Genomic DNA, 23,676 nt, shown 5'->3' with positions numbered 1-23,676 from the left:
TAAACAGGTCCACAAAAAAAGTTACAATCCTGAGAAAAAAACTTGAGACAGACTTGATTGGACTGGACCCTTACTCTTATGCACACTAATATGTGCTGTTCACTCATAAATTGTTTAAAGCATAAATTACAGAAGAATTGGAGGAGTGACCATAATAGATTTCCGCATACCAAAGATTTTGAATTCTGCTTGCCCTTACTGAATGGTTGGACAGTAATTATGTTTTTGATCAAAAAGTAAGCAAAGAGGACTGTCTGGGACAGACAAGACCTGATTATTTTTGTCAGATCAGGGGTGTGGTGTCAGAACAAAGGAACCGGTTGGTGCTACAAAGGTATACCTATTAAATGGTGACATGATAGAAAATATGTATTTATGCATACACATATACATTAAAAGGTAAAAGGAAAGAAAACAGAGAAGAAAAGGAAAGACAAACATTTTGTATATAAAGACATGTCATTAATGGCAAAAATACTTCTGGATAGTTTGATTTAACATCTCTATAGTACATTAAACAGTGACAAGCACTGCTGCAATGCTGAGTTCCCTGTGGTACTCAGGCCAGGCCAGTTAGGATTTTCCCAAACACTAGGCAGGATTGGTGGTGACATGCCTGAGGATAGTCAGGCATGGGTATCAGAGTGATCACACTGTAGAAACTGACCTAGGTTTAACACAGGACTTATGATCCATAAGAGAGGGGGTGCATGGCTAAGGTTTCTAAAAAATCTGAGAGTTTGTGTTTACATTTTCCTGATTAAAACGGAACAGCAATATTGACTGTGGACTCTGTGCAAACCTGGCACGTGTGCAGCATTTGGATTTTTATGCAGATTTTTATGAGTTGGTTGTAAAGGTACCATACAAATGGGAAGTCTGATGTTGTGGGAAGTTGTGTTTGTGTTCTGGGGAGGATGAGGACTGCCAGAGTGCCCTAGGGTGGCTTTTTAGGGCAAATTGGATCCTGCTGCCAACAGGAGCATACCTGCTGGATAAGGTAAGTGTATGTGAAATTTTGGAAAATGGGATATATTTGTAGGCCAATAGTTATCTTCAGAAGCCTGATTTGTTTAAAAACCCATCCCACTTTGCCTACATTGAAGGAGGAGGCAATGTACAGAACCATGGGTGGAGCAAATGTCCCACACCTCAGCAGCACTGAAATGCAGGAGAGATATAGGGGTTGGAAGGAGAAAAAAAACAAAGGAGCCTTTGTCCTACACCTCACCTGCACACTGTTCCTAAACTACCAGAGCATCCTGAAATCTCACTGATGACTCCGGGGCCCCTTCCCATAACCAAAGCCATCAAAGGCTTCTCCACTCAGTTCTCCTACACCTGTCATGTCCTCTTTCCTAGCATTAAAGCTATTCTACTTTCACCGCAAAATTCAGTTTTATCTACAGGCCTAAATGAAAAATGATGTTTTAAATCTACCCAACAGATAGGTGCTGACTTTAACAAACATTTTGGTTTACTCCATTCTGTCTGTATCAGGTGACCAAATCCCTGTGTCAAAAATTCAGAAGTTTTGCCCAAATATTCCAAATGCTGAGATTGTGAAAAATATTCAGAGGAGGAAGAGGAGGAAGAAGACTGATGGATCAGAAGCAAGTTGTTTCAGGTAACGTGGTTAAGACAGTGCCTGAGTTTAGTAGATAGGAAGAAGAAAGCCTTTTATTTTTTATGAGTTTACTGAAAAAAATTTTTCAGGCCACCAGAATTCAGAGTTGAGTCAGATGACAATTTCAGGTAGTCCTGATATTTGAACTTAAAGAGTACATTAGAATAATTATTTTTAAATCCCTGAATACAGATCTGTCAATTGGAGTTTCTAGTGTATGTAATGTCCCTGGTGCAGTTATAGGTAACACCCAACACTCTATCTGACCAGACACTTTTCTGTTGTTATTATGTGACAACTATAACATCTTGTTACATACTTCTAACTTCTCTTAGGGGGTTTCTTTTGGCCACAAACTTTGTGGCAGAAACTGAGGAATGCTTTCATTATTAGAACTCTCTTTTTCTCAAGTTGGAGTTAATGTAGTAAATTAGGTTTATGTTTATTTAAGGCAGGTAGCATTATAAGACACTGAATGTTAAGTAACAGTGTAAGGTACAGAATAATAGGATGGAGGCTGAAAAGACCTCCGTAGATACTCCTTCCTCAGACAGGAAAAAGTATGCCTGTACAGTTCACAGGACTTTCAACCATATTTTAACACAGATGTGTAGAATATTTGTTGTCTATACCGTTTCTGCAAATAAAATATCACATTTATGATTAACATTGCTTTTTCTTGTGAGCTAATTAATTAACATTTTTTAAAGTTCAGATTTAAATTCTGCCTCGGATGATTATTTCTATAATGGCTATTTTCCATAAGAGTAACTTATAAGAGGAGCTTAAAGGTCATTGTAAGGACTAGATGTACTTAAACATCCCTGCTAGCATGGTGTGAGCAGTTTTAAATTAGTTGTCTCATGAGATCCAAAATTACTGCCACAACTACATGGCAGAAATAAAAAAAAGTTTGGTTTTATAATTGCTTCACAAGCAGAAGCAAGATATAAACATCCTCTTGTACCCTGTTGTGACCTAAAGCTGCATTCCTCCTGATTTTCTGGTATGAAGGGTTGCACTGGCACAAGGTCCTGGTGGCACTTGTGCAGGGTTGGTTGAACTGACATCCTATGCTGTGTCAAATGAGGTAACTCTGGGAATACTCTGCAGTCCCAATTCACATAGGGCCATGTACATGGTGTTTTTATTGTCCCCTCTATGAAGACTGAATTACAGCGTTTTCCTATCCCTTTTGACTTTGCTGCAGTTGCCAACATAAAATATTGAGGTTCTTTCAGCTCCTGAGCCCAGTGCAGCCCTCAGGGGGAATAAAGCCTGCACAGTACTATATCCATCCCTGCAGGAGTTACTGGCCCCTGCCACAATTAACTTCTGGTGGCACCTTGAATTTTCAGCAGGAGTGCACAGCTGGACACCTCAGTACCACAGAAACAAACAAATTCCATGTCATCTGGAATTGAGACTGTGTACCAACCAAAGAAGAATAATCAAAAGCTCACCCAACAAAGCTAAGACAAAAATGTGTAAGGGGTAGAGAATTATTTCTTTGAAGCTTATTTAAGTGGCTGTAAAATCTCCATTGCTACTGGGTTTCTACACATCATTTGGCTCATAATAAACTCACCGGTCACCATCCCTTAGTGCTTTCATTTGCTTTCCAATTAAACATGCAAACAGGGGACCAGTTCTAGCATCCGGAATAAAGTCTTCCATGAGACCGCCAAGCCAAACATCAATATTGTTAGGATTGTGGTACAATTCCATGATTTTTTCAGTGACATTGGGATTGGTTATTACTGTATTCAGGTCAGCGTGAGTTTCCAGTTTTGGTAAACCACAGAATTCTCGCCATTCATTATAACCTGCAAATATGATATTTAAAGGACAATTAGATTTGTCTGTTAGGCATGACATATAAAATAAAAAAAATTATAAGGACTGGATTTTGACATCATTGATCATAGTCATAGAGAGTTATGTGTAAAAAAGATCTACTATTATTGGTTTAATTGATCAGAGAAATTATGGCAGGATCTGAACTAAGCTCCAACAGTCATTCTCTAAGCAGGTATATCCATGGACTGATGGGCTATTAACTCCTTGACTGTTAGTTCAATCTTACTCTGGGCTGACTGCAAAAACCAGTGACAAACATGTAATATTTCTCTAAATGCAGAGTGTACCTAAGTCATCTACACCACTCCTGAAGACATCTAACACCTTCTGTGGTTGGTGGAGCCATTGAGGCTGTGCCTGAACTGACCTATCCCACAGCTTGGTGATGGGAAGTGGCTGCTTCAGGCAGAAAAGCCCCACTTCTCAGAGCTGGTGCAAGAACAAGCCTCAGGTACCTACACTGAGCACACCCAGATCCACTCACTTGTACTGTTCTTCTAGACTCTAGATTCCAGATTTACCAGACTATTTTAATCTCAAAACTGTCATATACTTTCCATCAAAGTTAAGAATATTAGCAATGTACATTTTAAAAGACTTAAGTGACTTTTCTGATTACTAAACTATTATTTAAAAGCTTATGATTGTATCCCAAATACAAGCAGTTATACTTCAGTTACCAGTTGGAAGAAAAAAATCAAGAAAAATCAATAGACCTGGAAGTCCATGATCACGACCACGTTGTAAATTCAATGATGATAGATCAAGTGAACCATTATTGGACAACACAAACAGTTTTTCTGTTAACTCCTCATTCAGCAGTTGATCTTGTACCTGCAGTTTTGCTGGATGTGCTAGAAGACCCCTTATTAAAGGATCCAAGCCTCCTTTAAAAAAAAAATTATGGTATTATAGCATATATGTAAGCCATTATAACTTTCATAACAAATGTGAACACATATATGTTTCTATGTTTTTAAAACATTGTCCACACAGGTTTTACATTCAAACGCATGCAAAAATCTCCTTTAGTTTAAAGAAAAAGCAATAGAGGTATGAAAGAGCTCCATCTTCTTAATGTATAAAATAATTTGCAACCTGTTAATAAATTCATACACAAAAAAATCCCAGAACTGTCTTCATCATCACTCATCCTCATATTGCTAATCTACCAGACTGGTTTAATCTGGAGAGTAATGTTTTTCAAATTCAGTCAACTATTTAATTGAGAATAATAATTGAAGTTCTTTTTAGTGCTCTGGAATGCAGTCAACAACTTAAATAAATAATTTAATTAAATAAATGTTCCAATTCCTAATTCAGGATAAGCAACTTTGAAAAATGTTACAGTATTCTGGGAAGAAAAAGACCAAAAAACAACAGAAACAGTTTAAATAAAATCGTACCTTCTTTAATGAGTCTCCAAGGACTAAAGAAAACTTGATGCAAATGAAGATTTGGGAGCTCAGGATCATCTAAATACTGTGCATTCAATCGCCTTACTATTGGTTGGATTGTTGCATGACCAAAACGAAAAGCAGCTGTTGAAAATACATTAGAAACTGTAGGATTCATTGTGGGATCATAACCTGTATAAAGGCCAATATACAGATTAAAAGCATCTGGACCAATGATTTTGGGAATGTAATCTCTTAAAGTAATAATCTGAAAGAAAAGAAAAAGAAACATATTTCAGCTTTTCTGTAGATGAATACTCATGAAACCCAGGTGTTAAATGCTTTTTACTTCATTCATCTATGCCCAAGCATTTGGCATAAGTAAGAGCAGTATTCCCTGGAAAACAATATCAGTCTTATTTTTGCAGCAAGGGGACAAATGACCAGAGAGAACTGGTGGTGCAGCTCAGAACAGTGCAGTACTCAGGCCCTGTTAGGTTTTACCATAGATATGCCAGACCAAAGACTCCTGGGCAGAGATTACCAGTGCTGCTCATTTACAAACCACGGGGGTAATCCAGCTCACAGGAGGTGTGTTGAGATTAAAAAATGTAAATTATAATGGCCTAAAAAATGGCAATGAAAGCAAGAAGAGCTATAATATCTTTCAGGAATGCTTTCTAATTTGAACAGATGCTATTTTCAGACACATGTTTGTGACACAAATCCTCTTTTATTTTTATTTGAAATGATGAGGCTTTAAAAAACTGGTGCCCAAAATCCCCTTGTAGGCATTTTATACTAAACTTAAATCAATTTTTAGACTTCTAAAAAATACACTTCAAGAATGAAAAGACTGATAAACACCTTCTGCCAAATGCTTTTATAAGGTAATAGTATTACAGTAGCATGGAAAAGCATAGGAGTAATCATGACAAAAGGGAAAAAGGAAAAGGATAGGAGTAATCATGGCAAAAGGAAAATATTCTAATGTACGAAATAAAATGAAAATGCATTATAGGTTAAAGATTATGATGAACTCAATAAAGCAATATGAGACAAATATGAAGCATAATGAAGTCAATAAAATACCTCATAGATTCAATATAATATGCAATAAATATATAGACAAATGTGTTTTGAACTTGATATAGTGCATATTGAAAAACTAGCAGGCATAAAATGACCTTATGAAAAACTTGAATTTTTATTTTAGCAACAGAGCACAGACAAGCAAACCTTTCCACAATTTGATCACTTTTCTCAGAAAGTAGAGGTTTAGGTTTTCAGGGTAGGTTGTGCAGCAAACAAAACATAAAAGACAATATGTTAGAATCCCTTTTACAGATCCTTTAATGCAACATAAGAAACAAATAAAATTATTGCAAGAAATTAATACTGACACTGTCATTTGAAAAGCTAATCTTTTGCTTTATTCACAAAGGTTTTGCAAGACAGCAGTTCTAATTTTAGATATAGTTTTTACAATCAAAGACCTTATGGAGGGGTAGGTTAGTCATGGATACAAAAATCCTGGCATGACTAATTTTTTGGCTCATTTTAAATGAAATCCCAAGCTAAGCTGCTCAGGAAGGCCAGACTCCCTGAAGGAAAGGGCAACTCAGATTTTTATTTGCTCCAGAGGCAACATCTTCATTTCTAATTTCCTTGACAGGGAAAGAGGGGTTGCCATTTCAAGACACAAAACTTAAAAGGCTAAGGGTAAAAAGGGGTCTTATGCCAGCCTACCCTCCACTAGGAGAGGCATCTGTTTCATTAAAACTTCCAAAGGCTAAATGAGGCCCCATCAAGTAGAGGTGAGTTTTAAACAGTATAGGCTAAGTGGCTACTAATACAGAAGAATAAGATACTGCTACTGGAATCTGCTAAAAAACCCCATCTGAAATGGAATCTAGCATTTGTGTAGTCTCTGGATGTCGCCAAATTTGTCTTTGTGAAGCCAAGGAGAGGCTCACTACAGGTTCTTACAACTGACACATATATAAATTTTAAAGAAGATGTTTACAGCTGACAAGCATCAAAATTATTTTTGTTAAATTATTTTGCATGCAGTCCCTTCTCTCATATAATGATATAAAATGTTTATTTGCTTTCATAAATAAGCACAGTTCTTTCAGTGGAGTGTTCCTTCAATAAATGAGATTCTCTTGTGGAAACAAAGGAATCAGCTTGTTACAAAATATGTCAATAAAATCAGACAGAAAGTGACTATATGGCAAAGAAATCACAAACTAGCATAATGAATGGCTCCATCGTTTCTGGCTTACTGTAAGTCTGTTTGTTAAAAAAAAAAAAAAAAGTTAACTTATGTGTGTTTGCAGGAGCATAAGGAATGTATGTGGATATCCTGAGTCTGAACCTGCAATGTATTGAGTGGTCTCAACGCTGTGACATTTATGAGATTAGTGATAATCCAAGCTCCTCTTAGGCTACATTCATCATCTCATTGCATCACATCCAATCTCTGCAGAAGCCTCACGAAGAAAACAATTTAAATCAGTAACATCAATATTTCTACTATCTCATGGCAGTCATTGTTCCAACAATTTAATTTAGTGGAAAATCATGACAAATGAGCTCTGTGTTTTAAACAGATACCCATATGCTTGGTGTTTTAATATGACCTTTTTAATCTATACAATCATATATTAACTGAGAAATTAAGATCATTTAAATGCTATTAATTTTATACCAGAGAAAATAAAACACTAATTTCTTAGCAGTTCTGCCAATCATTTGATAAGTACCAGATAGAAACAGCATTGAATGTCAGAAAAGATACAGATTTTGCATCATATTGTGAATCCCATGTGCACTGTTTACAGAAAAAATAACTGAATCCTGACCTGTAAACACTAGAATACTGCAAGTCAGACAGGGTATTAGTGTTAAAGGCAACAATCTTCTCATTCAGAAGGCAGAATTTCAGCTAAACATTATTATCAATTAGATGCAAAAGATCCAGAAATTCTTTGTCGTAGGGTTCAGGAGATTTTCCTTTTAAAAGCCTCTACAAGTATACCCCAATGTAGGCGTGAGTGGGACACCATGGTTGGAACAGGAAAATAAAAAAAGGTTGGAAGAGTGAATACAAAAATATGTGAACCACCATAAACATAAGGAAGGCCAAAAGTAGGTCTTGTCATTGCCATTGGCCAGCTGTAACTGCAGAGGAATAGTATCTCACTGAGATAGTGTAGTGCTAATCAAATTAAGCTTCAGCACTTGGAAGAGATTGCAGAAATAATAGAGAACTATCAAATATAGCAATGATGTTTAATTCATTAAAGTGCTATGCATAGTTAGTTTACAGCTCTCACTCAAAATACTAAAGGATTTACAGATGATGAAGATGATGTTGAAGTCCTAAACTTTTCAGAAAAAGGTGATCCTACGAGAGTTCAATTTTTAATAAAAATGAACACATTATCATAGTTTTGTTAATAGTCTAAACTATGCACTTTATAAACATGAGTTCTGACATTATTCAAGACATATTATTTTATAATATATATTGTTTATCTATTTATTCTTTATAATTTCGTATTCGGAGAGGAGCTATCTAATCATCTAATTTCACAAACAAGTTTCATCCAAGCAGTTAATGTATGTAAGTCTCAGAAGTCACTCACTTTCAACTCATGCCTTGGACCATGCAAGATGCTCAGAGAACACAAGCAGATGCAGAAGGAAGTGAAATGAGCACCTACGTGTACACTGAAAACTAAAGGTAGCTGTCACCTAAAATTGGGATTAAGTGGGAGCTACTGCATTCATTCAGAGATGGTTCTCTGGTACTGTAATAAATCAAAGAGAATTGGATTCAGATTGATCTGCAGAAGTCCTGCTCCATCTGACTAGTGCCAAATAATCCATCTTTCATAATCCAAATGGCACATCAGGGGAAACTGTCTCCAGAAAGAGCAGCATAGGTGTGTGCAAACTTCCTATGTATGAGACAGTAATGTTAAGACTAGCAGTTGCATAATTGAACATTTTTTTCCTTCAGATATTAAATGACAATGAAAAAATTTTTTTTTTTTTTTTGCACAAAACACGAGCTAAATAAGAATATGTATTTTTAACACTGTATACTGCAGTATTAATACTTTATAAAGTTAAGCATGTGTCATTCCCATGAAATAGAAAGGACAGTTACTACTCCTTATCAGTGAAACTCTATAATGCAGCAAAAAAAAAAAAAAAAAAAAAAAAAAAAAAATCTATTTTATGCAGGATATCAACAGACAATTGTTATGTTTACTAACTTTGTCAAGTTTCTATTATCAAGTACTTGTCACTAGAGATGTTTATGGTGCCAAAAAAACATCCAGGAGGAAAAGTATGGTCTAAATAGTTTTCTTTCATCTTTATTCTAGAAAGAAGAAAAGGCCTTTTTATTCAAGTCTCTACAATTACACACCCACAGGCAGGACTCATGATTGAAAGCATTCCTTCCAAAAAAAGAGAATTTTACAAATGTCTAGCAAGTGAAATAAAACTTGATAGTGGAAATCTCAAGGTAAATTCAACCAGAGCTGTCATTAGTGTGCCAGTTAACATACCACACTAATAGAGATACTCCAATTATCTGTCCTGAATGAATGTCTAAACCAGTTAGAGATAACTCAAACCCATTTCTAATGAGCCAAAGGCAAATCTCATTAGTCTGTGATAGCAGCAGAGGTAATGAGCAGTGCTGATCCATGCAGTGCATTGCCTTGCACAAAGCTGTTTCTTTCAGGATGTTATGTTTGTGGATGCAAATGAGAAGGGTATGAATGCACAGAGGCCTGCTTTTGGATTTTCTTCTAACAAGTATTAACAACAATTCTGACTTGTCAGTGCCATTCTTTTAATGAAAATGGTATATTTATGGCAGAGGAGCTGACTTGGTTTAAGCAAACAAAACGCCAAACATTTCAAAAGAACTGACTACGATTGTTACTTCTCAGAAGCTTTATGGCTTTGAGTGCAAGTAACAATACATTAGATAATGTAGGTGGTTCCTTAAAGGAAACATGCTTCGTATTCTATTCCACTGTCTAAAAATTGTGGCAGAAGAAAGGGAAATTGTTTTATCAAAAAAGTGAAGTTTTATTTCATCCTTCCCCAATTTATCTTCAAAAAAGTCTCTTTTGTTACTGAAAAAAAAAATTGTGTGAGTCAGAAAACATGCCTTATATAAACACCCTTATGGACTCTTCTGTATTTTCCCACTCTTATTTCTCCTGATATCTCCTGTCAACAGTACCCCCTGATGTTTGTGCATTACTACTTCATTGAGAACCTCACTGGCATTTTTACACAGGGGATTTATTATTTATGATATACCTGTGAGAAAGGAAACATTTTCTACATTATATAAATACAGAGACATACATCACTTGAAAAAAATTTCCCCTACCAAAAAAAAAAACAAGCAAAAAAGTATCTGAAAAGGCATCTTTTATAGACAAACAGACATTGGAGATGCCTGCAAAAATATGTATCAGAGTAGGAACTGCTATGAAAATCAGAGCACTAAGGTGTCTAGACAAACTAAGCACCGAGACATTGCATTTAAGAAAGTGGAAAGCAAAACAAACTTTAAGCATTCTGTATTTGAAGCACGGAAATAGGTGGAAAAGAAAAGGTAGTGTGATCTCAAAAGCCCCTCACAGAAGCATGTTCGAAGCTTTGTGAGTTCTGTTGTGAGCTATTCATTGCCAAGTGTAGATAAGCAAACAAGCAGCCAACCTGATGCAGAGCACCAACAATTTTGCGCGTCTCCTGGTAGACGGTCTCCGCGCTCCAGTGGCCGTTGATGCGTTTGAGCGCTCGGGCCAGGCGGTTGTGCTCCCTCAGCCACAGCGTGTGCATGGCAGACAGGGATGTCACCTCGCTGGAGCGGCTGTCCCCAGCCAGAAAACACTCCACCCTCTCACCTCCACTTGCACTTGAGTCCTGTGCACATGGGGATGGGATCTGGTCTGTAAAAGGCAGGTATTCCCGATGGTTATCATAATACTTTAAGTTTACTCTAAGAAGGCCTTCTTCACTTGTTAAATTCCTCAGTTTGTTTTCAACAGCAGGGGTACTGCCATAGACTGTAGAAGCATCAAGAAAAGAAGTTAAGCCATTGATCTGTTGTCTTGTATTTAGCACAGATATATTTCCAAAGAGAACAGCATGATCACCAGTGCCGCACGCAGGAGATGAGCGGTAGAAGGGCAGGCAATCCATCCCTGCAGATAATGTATCATTGGTGGTTACCTGCATACAAAATAAGGGTATTTTCTGAGGTGAGAACAGCTGTGGATGCTGAATTGAGTCTTATCTAAATATTTACCTTCACTCTCTCAGTTTTTCATTGCTCAGACCTCATCTACTGGAGTGACATATTCTAAATATGTATAGATTGTTTTTCTTTAGACTGAAGGAAAAATATGAATGTTTTTTAAGCAGAGACAAATAAACTCCAACACATTTACTCTATCAAAAGCTATTGATGCAATACATCTACATCTAAATCAGTCTGACTTTACAATGAAAATTCATCATAAAATGTATCAGAGTGAAGACATGAACATGTGGTCAAATTCTGTTCTGCTGAAGAGCAACTGAGACAGCAGATTTAGCTGTATGTATCAAAACATAATGAGGAGTTTCAGTGTCTGCAGCAGCACTCTGTAAAAGCTTTGTTTCCATACTGAATTCTTATACAGTTTCCTAACTAAAAAGGGTAGATGTAAATATTCATTCTGTTTTCTGCCAGTACCTCAAAAGTCTTCTGCCACATTATTTTATTGCAACAGTTGTCTTACAAGTACTGAATTCTGACCATCTTTATAAAAAGCAAAGGCTGAACACAGACTTGGCTAAATGAAAGATTGCCCAGTCATTTATTGATTTGAACCCCACACAATTGAGACACTGAGATTAAATAATGACACTCAAAAATCTGACTAAGAGAAAATAAATATTTTGTACAGACACCTGAGCTAACCCTTATTTGTATTCTATATGCTTTCTTTTCATTTTTCAGAACTCTTTGGCAGAAGACAGTGAATGCTGCATAGGTGATGTAATTTCTTCTTCATTTTTCTAATAATAGAGAGATCAGTCTGCAAAGATAGAATAGTCATTAAATTGGGGTTAACAGTAACAAAGCAACTTTGGAATGAAATTTATTAACTTTATATAATGACGTTTTCTCACTTATTATACCAAGTAAAATTTTCTTATTACTGAGAGCTCATGTCAGTAGAGGTTGATACCAACAAATCATTTACATTAAGAAATGGTTTAAATTTTTTTAGTAAATAAATTCTACCATTATTTCTTCATTGTCTAGGTTTTAGCAAATCAAGGTAGGTTACGTTTGAAGAAAACAAGTAATTTTTTTTCACTGATTTTTGAAATAAGTATTTTCTCTATCTTGTGTTTTCTATTTAGCATTCATTATTATGTCTTTTGCTATTAGTGTGGCTTCTTTTTCCCTTCAGCTGGTAATGTAAGCAGGCAGCTCATTTCATAATACAAATATCTGAACTTGACAGCCGTAGCCCTGTATGTGTTTGAGTGTCTCCTGCTTCTAGTCATCAGCAGACATTTCAGGAAGAATTCAGATATCACTGAGAAAAGAATGTAGGAGATGCCTTTATGCTGTTAAACAGTGAGGCTCACAGCAAAACATGTGAACAGTGAATGAAGTTCAGTGAATAATCATTAGTTAACTGCCTCTGCAATTTCAATTCAATCCGTTCTGGTCCCTAGTGGAGAAAAAACAGCAGTAATGAACATTAAGGGACTGGCAGAGCTGCATAATGCTGTCCTTTCCCTTTTCATAGGATTAGTAGTTTGCAGCCAGCAGCTGAATGTGTAAAATAGAAGTTCCTTACATTATGATTTAGAGACATTAAAAATAATCTGAGTGAAAAAAGAGACCCTTTTCTGCTGAAATGGGTACTGAGTAACATTTTTTTTTTCAATACTAATGACTAAAATTCATGATTCTTTTTTGTTTGTGCCACATAACTCTAGAGGGAAAAAAATTGCAACAGAACCCTGACTGGCCACAATAGTTTTCCTGTATATCCAGGATATATCCCTGCATATCCTGTATGCATGTTAATTTAAATAGTTATTCTATATTCATGGTCAAACCTGGTTATGGTGAAATTCTTCTATGTGAAAGAAAATGAAAGGTAATAATTGTTTGAGTGTACCACAATCTCTAAACTGTTAATTCGGTTAAAGAAAAATCTTGCTTATTGGGAATTCATCCTGTGGGAAATGACCTTGTAAAGGTTTTTTTTTTTTTTTTTCTGTGGATTTAAAAGAAAACCTAGCTTATGGTCTCTGAAAGTTTGAAAAAAAGGGAAGGTATTTGTGGACATGCAACTTGGAGAAAAGTCCATGATCCCATCTGACAGCAAGCTGCTGCTTCTGTAACAGAAGATAAAGGCAGAAACTCACTTTGCTAGTTGTTGATTGCAGATGACTGATCTCTTTGTAGCTGAGACAGTAACCTGTCATGTTACATGTCACCTTTTTCAAATCACCTCAATTTTCTGTGACTGTTTCTTTTCCACCTTTTTTTACTCAGGTAAAACTGTAAGCTTTTCTGGATAGCATCATGCTAACTGTATGTGTCGTGTCTTTCTTATTGGCAGCAATGTAATTAATACTGAATGAAGTCAGAAGCTCTCTTATGAAAGTCTCTGTAATGCTTATTTATGTCTCAGCCCTAACCTGAAATAATAATCTGAGGAATGACACGTTTTCTCCTGTTCTGCATGTCAGGCTGTTATAAAAGAACTGTAAACTAAAGCTAGTGGGTTTGGGTTTTTTTTTCCCATTAGGGGACCCTGTAAATATAGAGCAAAAAGAATATTCAGGCTCTACCAGAAGTTACAGGCTCAATGTGAGAATTGCTGAGAGAAATTCTATAACATTTATTATAAAAATGTCCAGAACAGAAAATCACAATGGTTCCTGGGAACCTATGAATCATTTACCTACACTTCTTATTAATATCAATGCACTATTGCAGCTTTTGATCCTTCATTGAATTGCACTGACTGAATATTTTCTAGGCAGATTCCCTAACCTGTGCAGTCAGGAGCCTCCTCTCCCTGCTGAAACCCCCAGAGAGGATGTGCAGCTGCAGGCACAGTTGTCCTTTCCTGTGGGTGGATTCTCTCTTGGGTGCCACTTTTGTAGGAGCAGCAAGAGTGTAAACTGCAGCCTCTATGTCTACATTGTTGTATAATATGCTATTGATTTCACTGCCATTGGAAACCAGCCACAGTTTCTTCATACAAAAAATTAATGTATAAAACTGACTGTGGCAGTTTTCCAAATATTTACTATGTGGAGATTTATTTAGTTAATAATTCTGAAAGAAGAGTAGTTCTAGAGGGTAATAGATTTTGTTTCAGTGTTCAAAAATTAGCTCCTCTGATCACACTATTTACTGCATTTACTGCAACAACCCTTTCTTTTTAATTTTAATTTTTTTTTTATACCGACTCTGTTCTCTGTCTTTGAGAAAAAACAGTTACAAAATACTGAACACATATAATAAAAGCAAAAGAACATCTTTGTATCTGTCCATCAAAGCTGTGAATAACAGGTTAATAACAAGATGGAGCTGAAAAATTCATGGGACTGTAACCATGTGAAGGGGTCACAAGTTGGGGAACTTATCTAATACTTTCAGGGTTGTGACTGAATTTCTTTGTATGTCCCCTACCATGGCCAGTCGTGGCTACATTGAAGGTGGCTTTGAGCCATCCTCCTGCTGGGCTACGCTGCTGAGTAGGAGGAGTATCCAGTGCTAGATTTAGCTACCTGTTAAATACTCAGTGATAGATTTAGTACCTGTTCACATAACTTGCCTTCAAGAGCATCCTTGAAACATGCTCTCTGAACCTTATCACAGCTCCAAGACAGAAATCCAAAGTCTGTGCTTTGTTTAGAGCACTGAAAGATGCACTCGCAAGTCTATGCCATGGCAATCTGTTCACCTTTTATCCCTCTGCACTGAATGCCTCTATCACATGAATAATGCTAGCCTTGGAGTTTTTCAAAGATCCCTTATGTTGTTTCCTTTTTTAAGTAGATGGGATTTCGAGACTTGAATTAGTCAGGGTTCAGTAATTAGACCACTGCGGTCCCTGTGATCCTCATTTCATTCAAGTTACGAGAAACAGTATGAGTCTCTTTTCAATCAAAAAATCCACGTAGTAATAAAAAATGTGGGGGTTTTGCACTTAAAAATCAATGCTAGTCATGCTATTTCAAAGAATTTATTGCAAACACAAATGACTTTTGAAGACTTTTGCAGTTTTACAGCTACAGAAAGTGGACTCTTTAAAACAGGGAGTCCATATACTGTGTTATGTGTTTCAAATGGATCGGTCTTCACATCATACAAAGCACTGCTGCTCAGGGAGTGGGTGTCTGTCCTAGCCTCTCTTGGTAAGACTTTGGGAATGGGAATATTTCTAAGACTATTAGTTAAAAACATATACAGAATAAAACCAATTTCTTGCCCGAGATGGAAATTTGAAACACAGCAAACTAGAGATTTTTGTCAGAACTATGGCATACTCTCAGTAATTAGGGCTGTTGTGGTTGATTCAAGTTACTCAGTGCTCTCAGTTTCTCACTATCTGAAAGACTGTGGTTCCTCCTCTGTTCTTTCTGAATTCTCTCAAGATATGTTTGCAAACTTTCAAAATAGTCCCTCTCACCCATATTTCCAGGGTGAGAGGGACTAGGTTTACCAGCGTGTGGTAAAATTGTAGGCATTCATTATTTTCACTTAACCTTTCCTGTATTTTGAATTCTCCCACCATATGGAAGACAAGCTATCTTTTAACACAACATGATTTGTTTCTCTTTACAGTTAGCCAAATACTTTCCTCTACATTTAATGAAAGAGGAATGAGGCACTTAAAGCAAAAGGAAACTGTAGAATGTTTATCAACTACAGTTTGCTGAGGCAAGAAAGGTTTTCTATTCTGATAGGAGCCCTACATGGCAGTACATAGAGAAGCTGGTCAATAATCAAGCTCCAACGCTAAGTAAAGAAATTTAGGTTGCTCTGACTTAAACATCACCAAGGGCTGTGGTGGGCATGCAACTTTCCTGTAGCCTGAGCTGGACAGGCTGTGCTTTCAGAAACAAAAACATGGTTTTACTTTGCTACTCAATTTTTTTGAGTGAAAGGACTATTCTTTTAAATTAAGTGATCAAAAATTTAGTATCCTAAATTTATACCTATTTATGTTTCTTCTAGCCCTCTAACAAGCTTTGAACTCATGTTTTTCCATCTGCTCAAAGCAAAGATGTGATGTATATAGGTTTCAGCAGCTCCCTGGAGATCATTTTTATGCATACATTGAAAAGATAGCTCTCTTTGAAAGTTTGCATTAACTGGAAGAAGTATCTTTGCTTTCAATGAGTAATGTTAATATCCTTTCATTTTATCTAACTGAAAATGTAAATTACTACTTTTCGATATTCCCCAATGGAACTCAAAACCTTGAAGCATGAGAACAATAACATTAGGAGAGACTATGAAGGTTTCTCTGCAACATAAACCTTAGGTTAAAAAATTGATGTTTTTATTAACTATATTAACTATAGCTTATTATTTCTACCAAAAAAAAAAAGTCTGCCTGTTTCATTTAATAGTTGTACTATATTCTTTTTTTCTACCACTGTCTGTTCTAATGTTTCTGGACTATACTCACTTGTTTAGAGCTTGGAATTTCCCTTGAAGAATTTAAGTTAGCATCTTACCTTTATTGGAAAACATGGATTTTGTTTTTCGCAGGTCATCTGGCACTCCATCCCGCTCAGGAAGGTAGTTCTACTTGTGCTCTGGGGTGTGAATGCAATGTCATGGTCTATGTACTGTCCCCATACCATAATGATATCAGAATACAGGCTGTCTTCAGTAACAGCCTCATTAGGTGCATGAATAATTTTTCTTGTCACTTCATGAACCTGAGAAAAGAACAAATTTACCTTGAGTGTCAAACAGTTTTTACTTCTCCCAAAGTGATAGAACACTGCAAAGTAAGGACAACAGTAATAAAATCTATCTTACCCCTCCCTAACTTTATGTTGTAGAGTGTTGCTAATGGTTTGACTAAAACCAAACCAAACAAAAGCAACAACAACAAATTTCAAAAAAACCCAACCCCCCCCCCACCAAACAATATAAAATCCATCTTCTACCAGGTTCTTATTTCTGTTCAGGAGCTGGGACCAAGGTGCTACAAGCAGTTTCAAGGATGTTTCAACTGAGTTTTTCTATCTGCTTGCTGAGCACCTTGGATGTTTCAACTGAGGATGTTTCAACTGAGTTTTTCTATCTGCTTGCCAGTGAGCAGTGTATCTTTGATCTGTTCCTTTCCAGAGAATTTTGAAAACCACACATCTATTTTAGACTGTCTAAAAGTTTTGTTTCTATTTGTTCTGTTTTCTCCTCCTTAAACAAAAGGATTTGCTGGGAAATCTCAAATCACTGTTGATACTCAGAAAGACTGAGCAGCTCTGAATGTAAATGAAGGAGCTTATGCAGCTCAGGAGTAGGCTGCAAACACATGGTAGCTGAAAGTTCAGCTTCCTTTTCCCAGGCAAGGAGAAGCAAAAAAATATTTCTGATGCAGTTCTGTGCAAGATGCACATAGATACAGATGCTCTAGGAGGAGCACATAGAGGCATCCATGCTACATTTTAATAACCAAGCAAAACCATAGGGGCAAAATCAGCACTCAGTTTGTGGAGATGTTAAGGGTATCATTGTTCACAGATTCCTCCCTCATGCTGCAAAATATTCCCTGGCAAGTAGCAGCTGCCTTGGAAGTCAAGCAACTGAAAGGGCAGCACATAAAATTGACTCACAGAGGCTGTAATAAATATAAGGGCTATATAATAAATGTATAAGGCAGGTTCAGTTAAATAGAATTGGTAAGGACAAGAGACAACATGGGACTTGTTAGGAACATCAGGTTTTGTACTGAAATAGTTGTGAGCAAGCTACCTACAGCTCATCAGGAATCCAAATCTTTTGATCAGTATTTTAATAGCTTTGGTGGTCACAAACATTTTCTTGAAGTTAGTAAAATTTTCTTGTCACTGTTCTGCTTTATAGTAATCCTCACACTTATCTATCACTTTCACAATATTTTCATGTTTCTTTTAAAGAATATAGTTAGATAGCTAAAAGAACAAAAAAGAATAATTATGCAAATGAGGAAAAAAAATTATGACATTAGTTTTACCCTTACTCCAAAACAAAGCAGGGAATCTTGCTGATGGTCAGACATTTATGATCAGATTCAGTACAGTTATATAATCTTTTTTTAAGAGTGTTTTGCTTTACAAGCATGTACCCTAATGATTCTAGAAAAAGGCAGCTTGTACTATCTACTGGAAATTTGCCTGTGTAAATGTCAGGTTTTCATCTCTGAGTGCTAAATTGTGCAACTTAGAGACAATGTTATTTAATTAATAACATGAGTTGCTGGTGACATTAACACTAAATTCTCCTGATTATCCTTATTAAACATACAATGGTTAAAATAACAAGACTTTGAGTCCATTAAAAGTCAGGTTTCAAAGCAATGATGACAAATCACAAATTGTAAATCCAGCCCAAATCATTGTACACTGCATTGGGGAATTTTTCTCCCAGTCCTCTGTGCAAATGTTCTTTTTTCAAACTTCCCTCTATGGCAGGTCTGCTATTTTTTAAGTATATGAGGCGTTAAAATCCATAAATATTGCAATACTTTTTAAGATCAGTAAGTGAGACTAGCTAACAAATGAAGCAATGATTTGACAGCAATACTTGTTCAGTTAGGGCTTGCTAGACTATGAGGAATGGCATACATGCACACACCTACATACATGCTAGCATGTCTACATGCTTTTTACTTGTTTAGTTAACATCCAACCATCTTTTCCTTCTCCTTCCCTGAATAAAGATGGTATTATTAAAAAAAAGAATCATTAAAACGTTGGAAAATTTAGGCTGGAAGGAAACTCTGGAGACCACAATGTGCAGCTTTAAATTGAAAGCAGGGATTAGGTTATTAAGAGCCCTATGAAGACAGATCTTGGGTATTTCCCATGAGGGATATGCCAGAAGTTCTCTAGGCTGGAATCTATATTCCAACAAAAACCTTTGCCAACATTTATTGTGCTCACAACAAATTTAATTTCTTGTTTCAAGACAAAATTTTCTCTTGAGCAACTTGTGACCATTGCCTCTTGCCATGGCAGCATGCATCCTTGTAGGCCTCCCTTGTATCTACAATTTCATCATGGGAAGGTCAGAATTAGGTCCACTGTGCACCTTTTCTCTACCTGAGCAATCATCACCCTGTGTCTGCTGGCTGCCTGGTGCCTGCCAGGCCAGGCATTTGGCTGGCTCCTGTCCTGCCTCTCTCCCCTGCAGCACTTTTTGGAGTACTGGGCTGCCCCTCAGGAACGTCAGTGCCCCCTGCACTGCTCTATGGGCTTCCCCAGCCAGGGACAGGGAACCTCTCACCGTGTGGCTGAACTTATGCTTTAGCACAGCCCCTGGCTTCTTAACTGAGCTCCACAGGTACTTTTGCAGTATTTTACACAGATACTTCCCCTACTGATGTAAATGGAGATCTTTGGTGGCAGGTGAGATAATGGCCCAGTGTGAGTGTTGCAAGTGATCTGGAGGTACACTTCCTAACCGAGGGTAGCTGGAATCCATTGTATCGGACACTGGGATCCCATCCTCGAGGCTGGCTGAGGCCATCTTCATAGGCTGCTGGAAGCCACCTAGCCAAAGCTGTGTTGGATGCTCCCCATCTAGGATGTTCCCTATGAGCAGAAAAACAAAATTAAGAATCTCCCAAAAGCAACAGCAGCAGCAGAACCTCTGAATATATTCTGAATCTTATATGTATATATATATATATGTATATATATATATATGTGTGTGTATATATATATACATACACACACACATGTATATATACTATTTATATTCTATTAATGTTCTGAATATAATACCTGACCATAAAAATGGCCATTATTAATAAAAATGGTTGTATTAATCAAATATGAAAAATCTATGTTATTAATAATAAAATAATATGAAATAATCATCAGCCACATAGCAAAATGTCATTACAATAAGATGCTCTTGTAACAATCTTTGAAAGTGTGTAAAATACTTGTCTTCATGTAGACCAATATTAATTTTACTCAAAATGAAAACAAAGAAAATTTAAATTGCTAATGAATTATTGCTATTTTACTCATGTTTGTAATCTAAGCTGGTAAATTTTTGATATTTTTAAAATATTTGCTGTGAAGGTGAGCCTAATAGTATCCTTATTCCCCATAAAGTCAGATACATTCTCAAGAGCCTTTGAAAAAAATATTTCATCTTTAAAAAATATTTGTTTAGAGCAACAGAGAGGAAATAAAAACTTAGGAAAATATGAAGAAACCCTTCAGTGTGAAGGTGAAGAAAACTTAATTGAAAATTGCACACAAGTCATAGAGAAGAAATCATTTAGCAAAACCAAAGGAATCAGGGCTGAGGAGATGGGAGCTGAATCCAGCGGCACTGCTGCCTCTGGTTGAAGCTATACCAGTTTCTTGGGTCCACCTTTGGGAGGACCTGTGCACAAGCCCAGACACTGAACTGTGCTGCCAGGTTGTCAGCATTAAGTGCAGTGTATTTTTAACTCACAACAACTTGCTTTTCTCTGACTGTCACCTGCCTGAGCACATCTTGGCACCATTGCATGCCAGTTTGCCATCCCACAGCCAGCCTACCTGGAAGGAGGAAGGGGAGTAAAAAAGTGTAGTCATACATGTAAAAGTAAGAGGGTGTCAAGAATCAGGTCATATTTAATTTGAGGGTCAGCAAATGATTCTTGGAGATTTCTATCTATTAGTATAGTCAGTGAGTTTTGGGTTTGACACGATTAATTTTCCCTCTATCATGAATATCAGAAATTTTAGGATTTGGTTCTGTTGGTTGTTTTTCACTTGTCCTGTTCAATATATTTCATAATTGTTAAATATATATCAACACTAAAAGGAAGAAATATTTTTTTTTGCAATGCATTCAGTTGACTAAACTTGTAAAATACGCCACAAAGAACCAGAAATATTTCTGGAATGTTAGGAGAAATACATAGTGTTAAAACATACATTTACATGTCTATCAGGATGCTAAACAATTATATTAATATTTCATTGATCTCTAGCACACTGAAGAGACTCAATTTGCCAGCTATATGGTGCTGTAATACACTTAATTATCAACAATAATTCACACTTGAAGGTTGAAGTATGCTTTAATAAAGCATTCAAATTAGTTACAGTTGATTTGCCTTTATTGAAATTGCATAAAATACTGCACATAGTGTAGTGCTATTTCACTCAATTAAAAATAATGAAATGTTAATGTAACTGCTTAACCAGTGATTTGTCTCCTGATTGCTTTTGTATTTTAGCAGATCACTGGAATGCTACTTTAGTAAAACCCCTCTCATGTGCCTTTTTATTATTGCATTAAACATGTTAATGTCTTGGAATCTTGCTTGAGTTTAAAAGGCAGCTGAAATAATGAGATTTTGCTACCATACAGCTTTTTAAAGTATTCAAATTTGATTACTATATATTCTGTTTATGGAAAGTGGGAGTTTTCATTTACTTGTGAAACACTGGAATTGTATTGGATTGATTGGATTTTGTTTTGGCTGCCTGAGAAGGAACCTGGAGTATTAAGCTGCCATTTAGTATACAGATTTTTATCTTTTGAATCTTATTTTAATGTTCTGCCTAGTTTCAAGTAGATGGAAGGAATGACATATGGCAACTTAATAATTGGAGTTTGTGATGTTTTATGTCATGCTGAGCTATCATGCGTGTAACTTCTGGAAACATGGGACACTTCTGGAAAATAGGTCTGCTGCTAGTTGAACACTTAGCTTGCATTGAGGTGAAGTAGCCAACCTAAAGAAAACATATCTCATCTCATCTCATCTCATCTCATCTCATCTCATCTCATCTCATCTCATCTCATCTCGTCTCAATTCCTTTTTCTGGAAGTCAGTGGATTCAGTCAGGATTGCTGTTCTTTCCATTGGGTGATCCACACACACTCCTATCTCTGCTGGTACTGGACCTCTAGACTGAGCATCAGCATCACCTGAGAGAATGGTTAATGACACAGCAATGAAATGCTGCAGATAAAATTCCTCCCAGATAAAATTTGCCCCAAATATTAGATGTACAAAAAGTAAGGTAGTCATGGAACAACTTGTCCATCAAGCCAGAAGGACAGACAGTTCCTGGGGGCCATCCTGTCATTCCATTCTATTTCTCACTACCAGGAAGAGCCAAAGATGCACCCTTGCAGTAGATACATAACTGACAGCTAAGATTAGGTGAAGGTAATTGCACCGTGAGAGTCCCTTCCTTTAGTACCTGTAATTCCTTCACCCTTGAATTCCTCTCATTGTACTAGACACTAAAAAACACGTGAATCAATGCTATCTGGTTGGGATTAAAAAATGGGAAAAAAAACTCTATGGATTTTCCTTCTGTTCCTTATTCTTAATTTTAAAATAATGCAATTTTATTTTGCTTGTTTAGGCAGAAAGGAAACTAAAATCTGTGAATATCTCTTACCAGTAAAAGTGAATAATAACTCTGCTGGGAATGTCTGCTATTATGTCGATATTCTCTATGAAAGGTCATGTTTATGCTATTCTACTACACCTTTGTTCTAGAAAGTGCAAACTAAAACAAAGCAATCTCAGTGCTAAGGAAAAAATCCTTTGCAATTGATCTGATTTTTCCCAAAAGCACAAACCGATTTAGCAGAACATCTGTAAAGCATTTAATTGCTCCCTTCTAAATAGATTTTAAAATATTTTTATTGTGGACACACAATTCGTTCCACTAAAAATTTTGTTTCTAAATTTCACTCATGAAATGCAGAATTTTGTGATCTACAGTACATCTATGTATTCAAAGAGAGTGAACAAAAGTACAAATGCAACATAGGCCTTGACATAATTTGTGCTTGAAAGTGGAAGCTGTAAAGCAAGGAGAAGCACAGGCTGGTATTTCATTTAATGTCTGGAGTCCTTGAAGCTGGCCCACATCACAGAATATATTATTTACATTACAATGTTAAGGGCTTTTTAGGCTGATGTATTTCAATAGAACTAGAGGTATTTCATGGGGCTCACAAATTTTTAGACTCAGTTAAGATCTGATTCACTGGTTTCAATGCCTTTGGTTTTGGAGGGTTTTTTGTTGCCTTACACCTTTTACAGACATTTAGAGCAAAGAGTCTAAAATACTACCTACTATGAGTGGTGGGTTTATGTTCCGATGTGGTACAAGCATAAAAATATACAAAGTAGAACAGAATGACTCCAGACCAGACTCAATGAATCATATTTACCCTACACAGCTTTAGATATATCAGACTGAAATGCCTGTACACATCCTGGTATTATCAGTCATGGAAGAGAAAAAGGTCTTTTACCTTTACCTATAGCAGAGTGCTTCTCTCCATCTCTAGGGAGAAAGACTAAATAGCCACTCTTGTACATTAAGAGCTTCATCCATGTGTCTGTGTTCAGCTGCACAAATCTTGGCCAATGTATTCAAGCTCTGATGGAGATGTCAGTGCAAATATTGTGCTAGCTGCTAGCTCAGACTAAAAGCAACTCTGAACATGCCTGGGGGAAA

At 36.5% G+C, this 23,676-nt stretch overlaps 1 protein-coding gene across 1 annotated transcript in view; it reads right to left on the bottom strand.

The window, feature by feature from the left end:
- The window catches only part of TPO (thyroid peroxidase), a 37,040-nt gene that overhangs the window by 5,342 nt on the left and 8,022 nt on the right, over positions 1-23,676 (bottom strand). Inside the window, exons 5-10 of the mRNA XM_039715584.1 lie at positions 19,641-19,770; positions 16,702-16,908; positions 10,645-11,160; positions 4,894-5,152; positions 4,204-4,374; positions 3,216-3,453 (exon numbers count right to left, since the gene is read on the bottom strand). Of these exons, the coding sequence (XP_039571518.1) occupies positions 3,216-3,453; positions 4,204-4,374; positions 4,894-5,152; positions 10,645-11,160; positions 16,702-16,908; positions 19,641-19,770 (1,521 nt within the window). The remainder of the gene's footprint in view (positions 1-3,215; positions 3,454-4,203; positions 4,375-4,893; positions 5,153-10,644; positions 11,161-16,701; positions 16,909-19,640; positions 19,771-23,676) is intronic.

Source organism: Passer montanus, unplaced genomic scaffold (genome assembly GCF_014805655.1).
Source record: "Passer montanus isolate IOZ18808 unplaced genomic scaffold, ASM1480565v1 scaffold34, whole genome shotgun sequence".
NCBI classification, from domain to species: domain Eukaryota; kingdom Metazoa; phylum Chordata; class Aves; order Passeriformes; family Passeridae; genus Passer; species Passer montanus.
The sequence above is the reverse complement of the archived record's forward strand: the minus strand, read 5'-3'. Positions and strand labels throughout refer to the sequence as shown.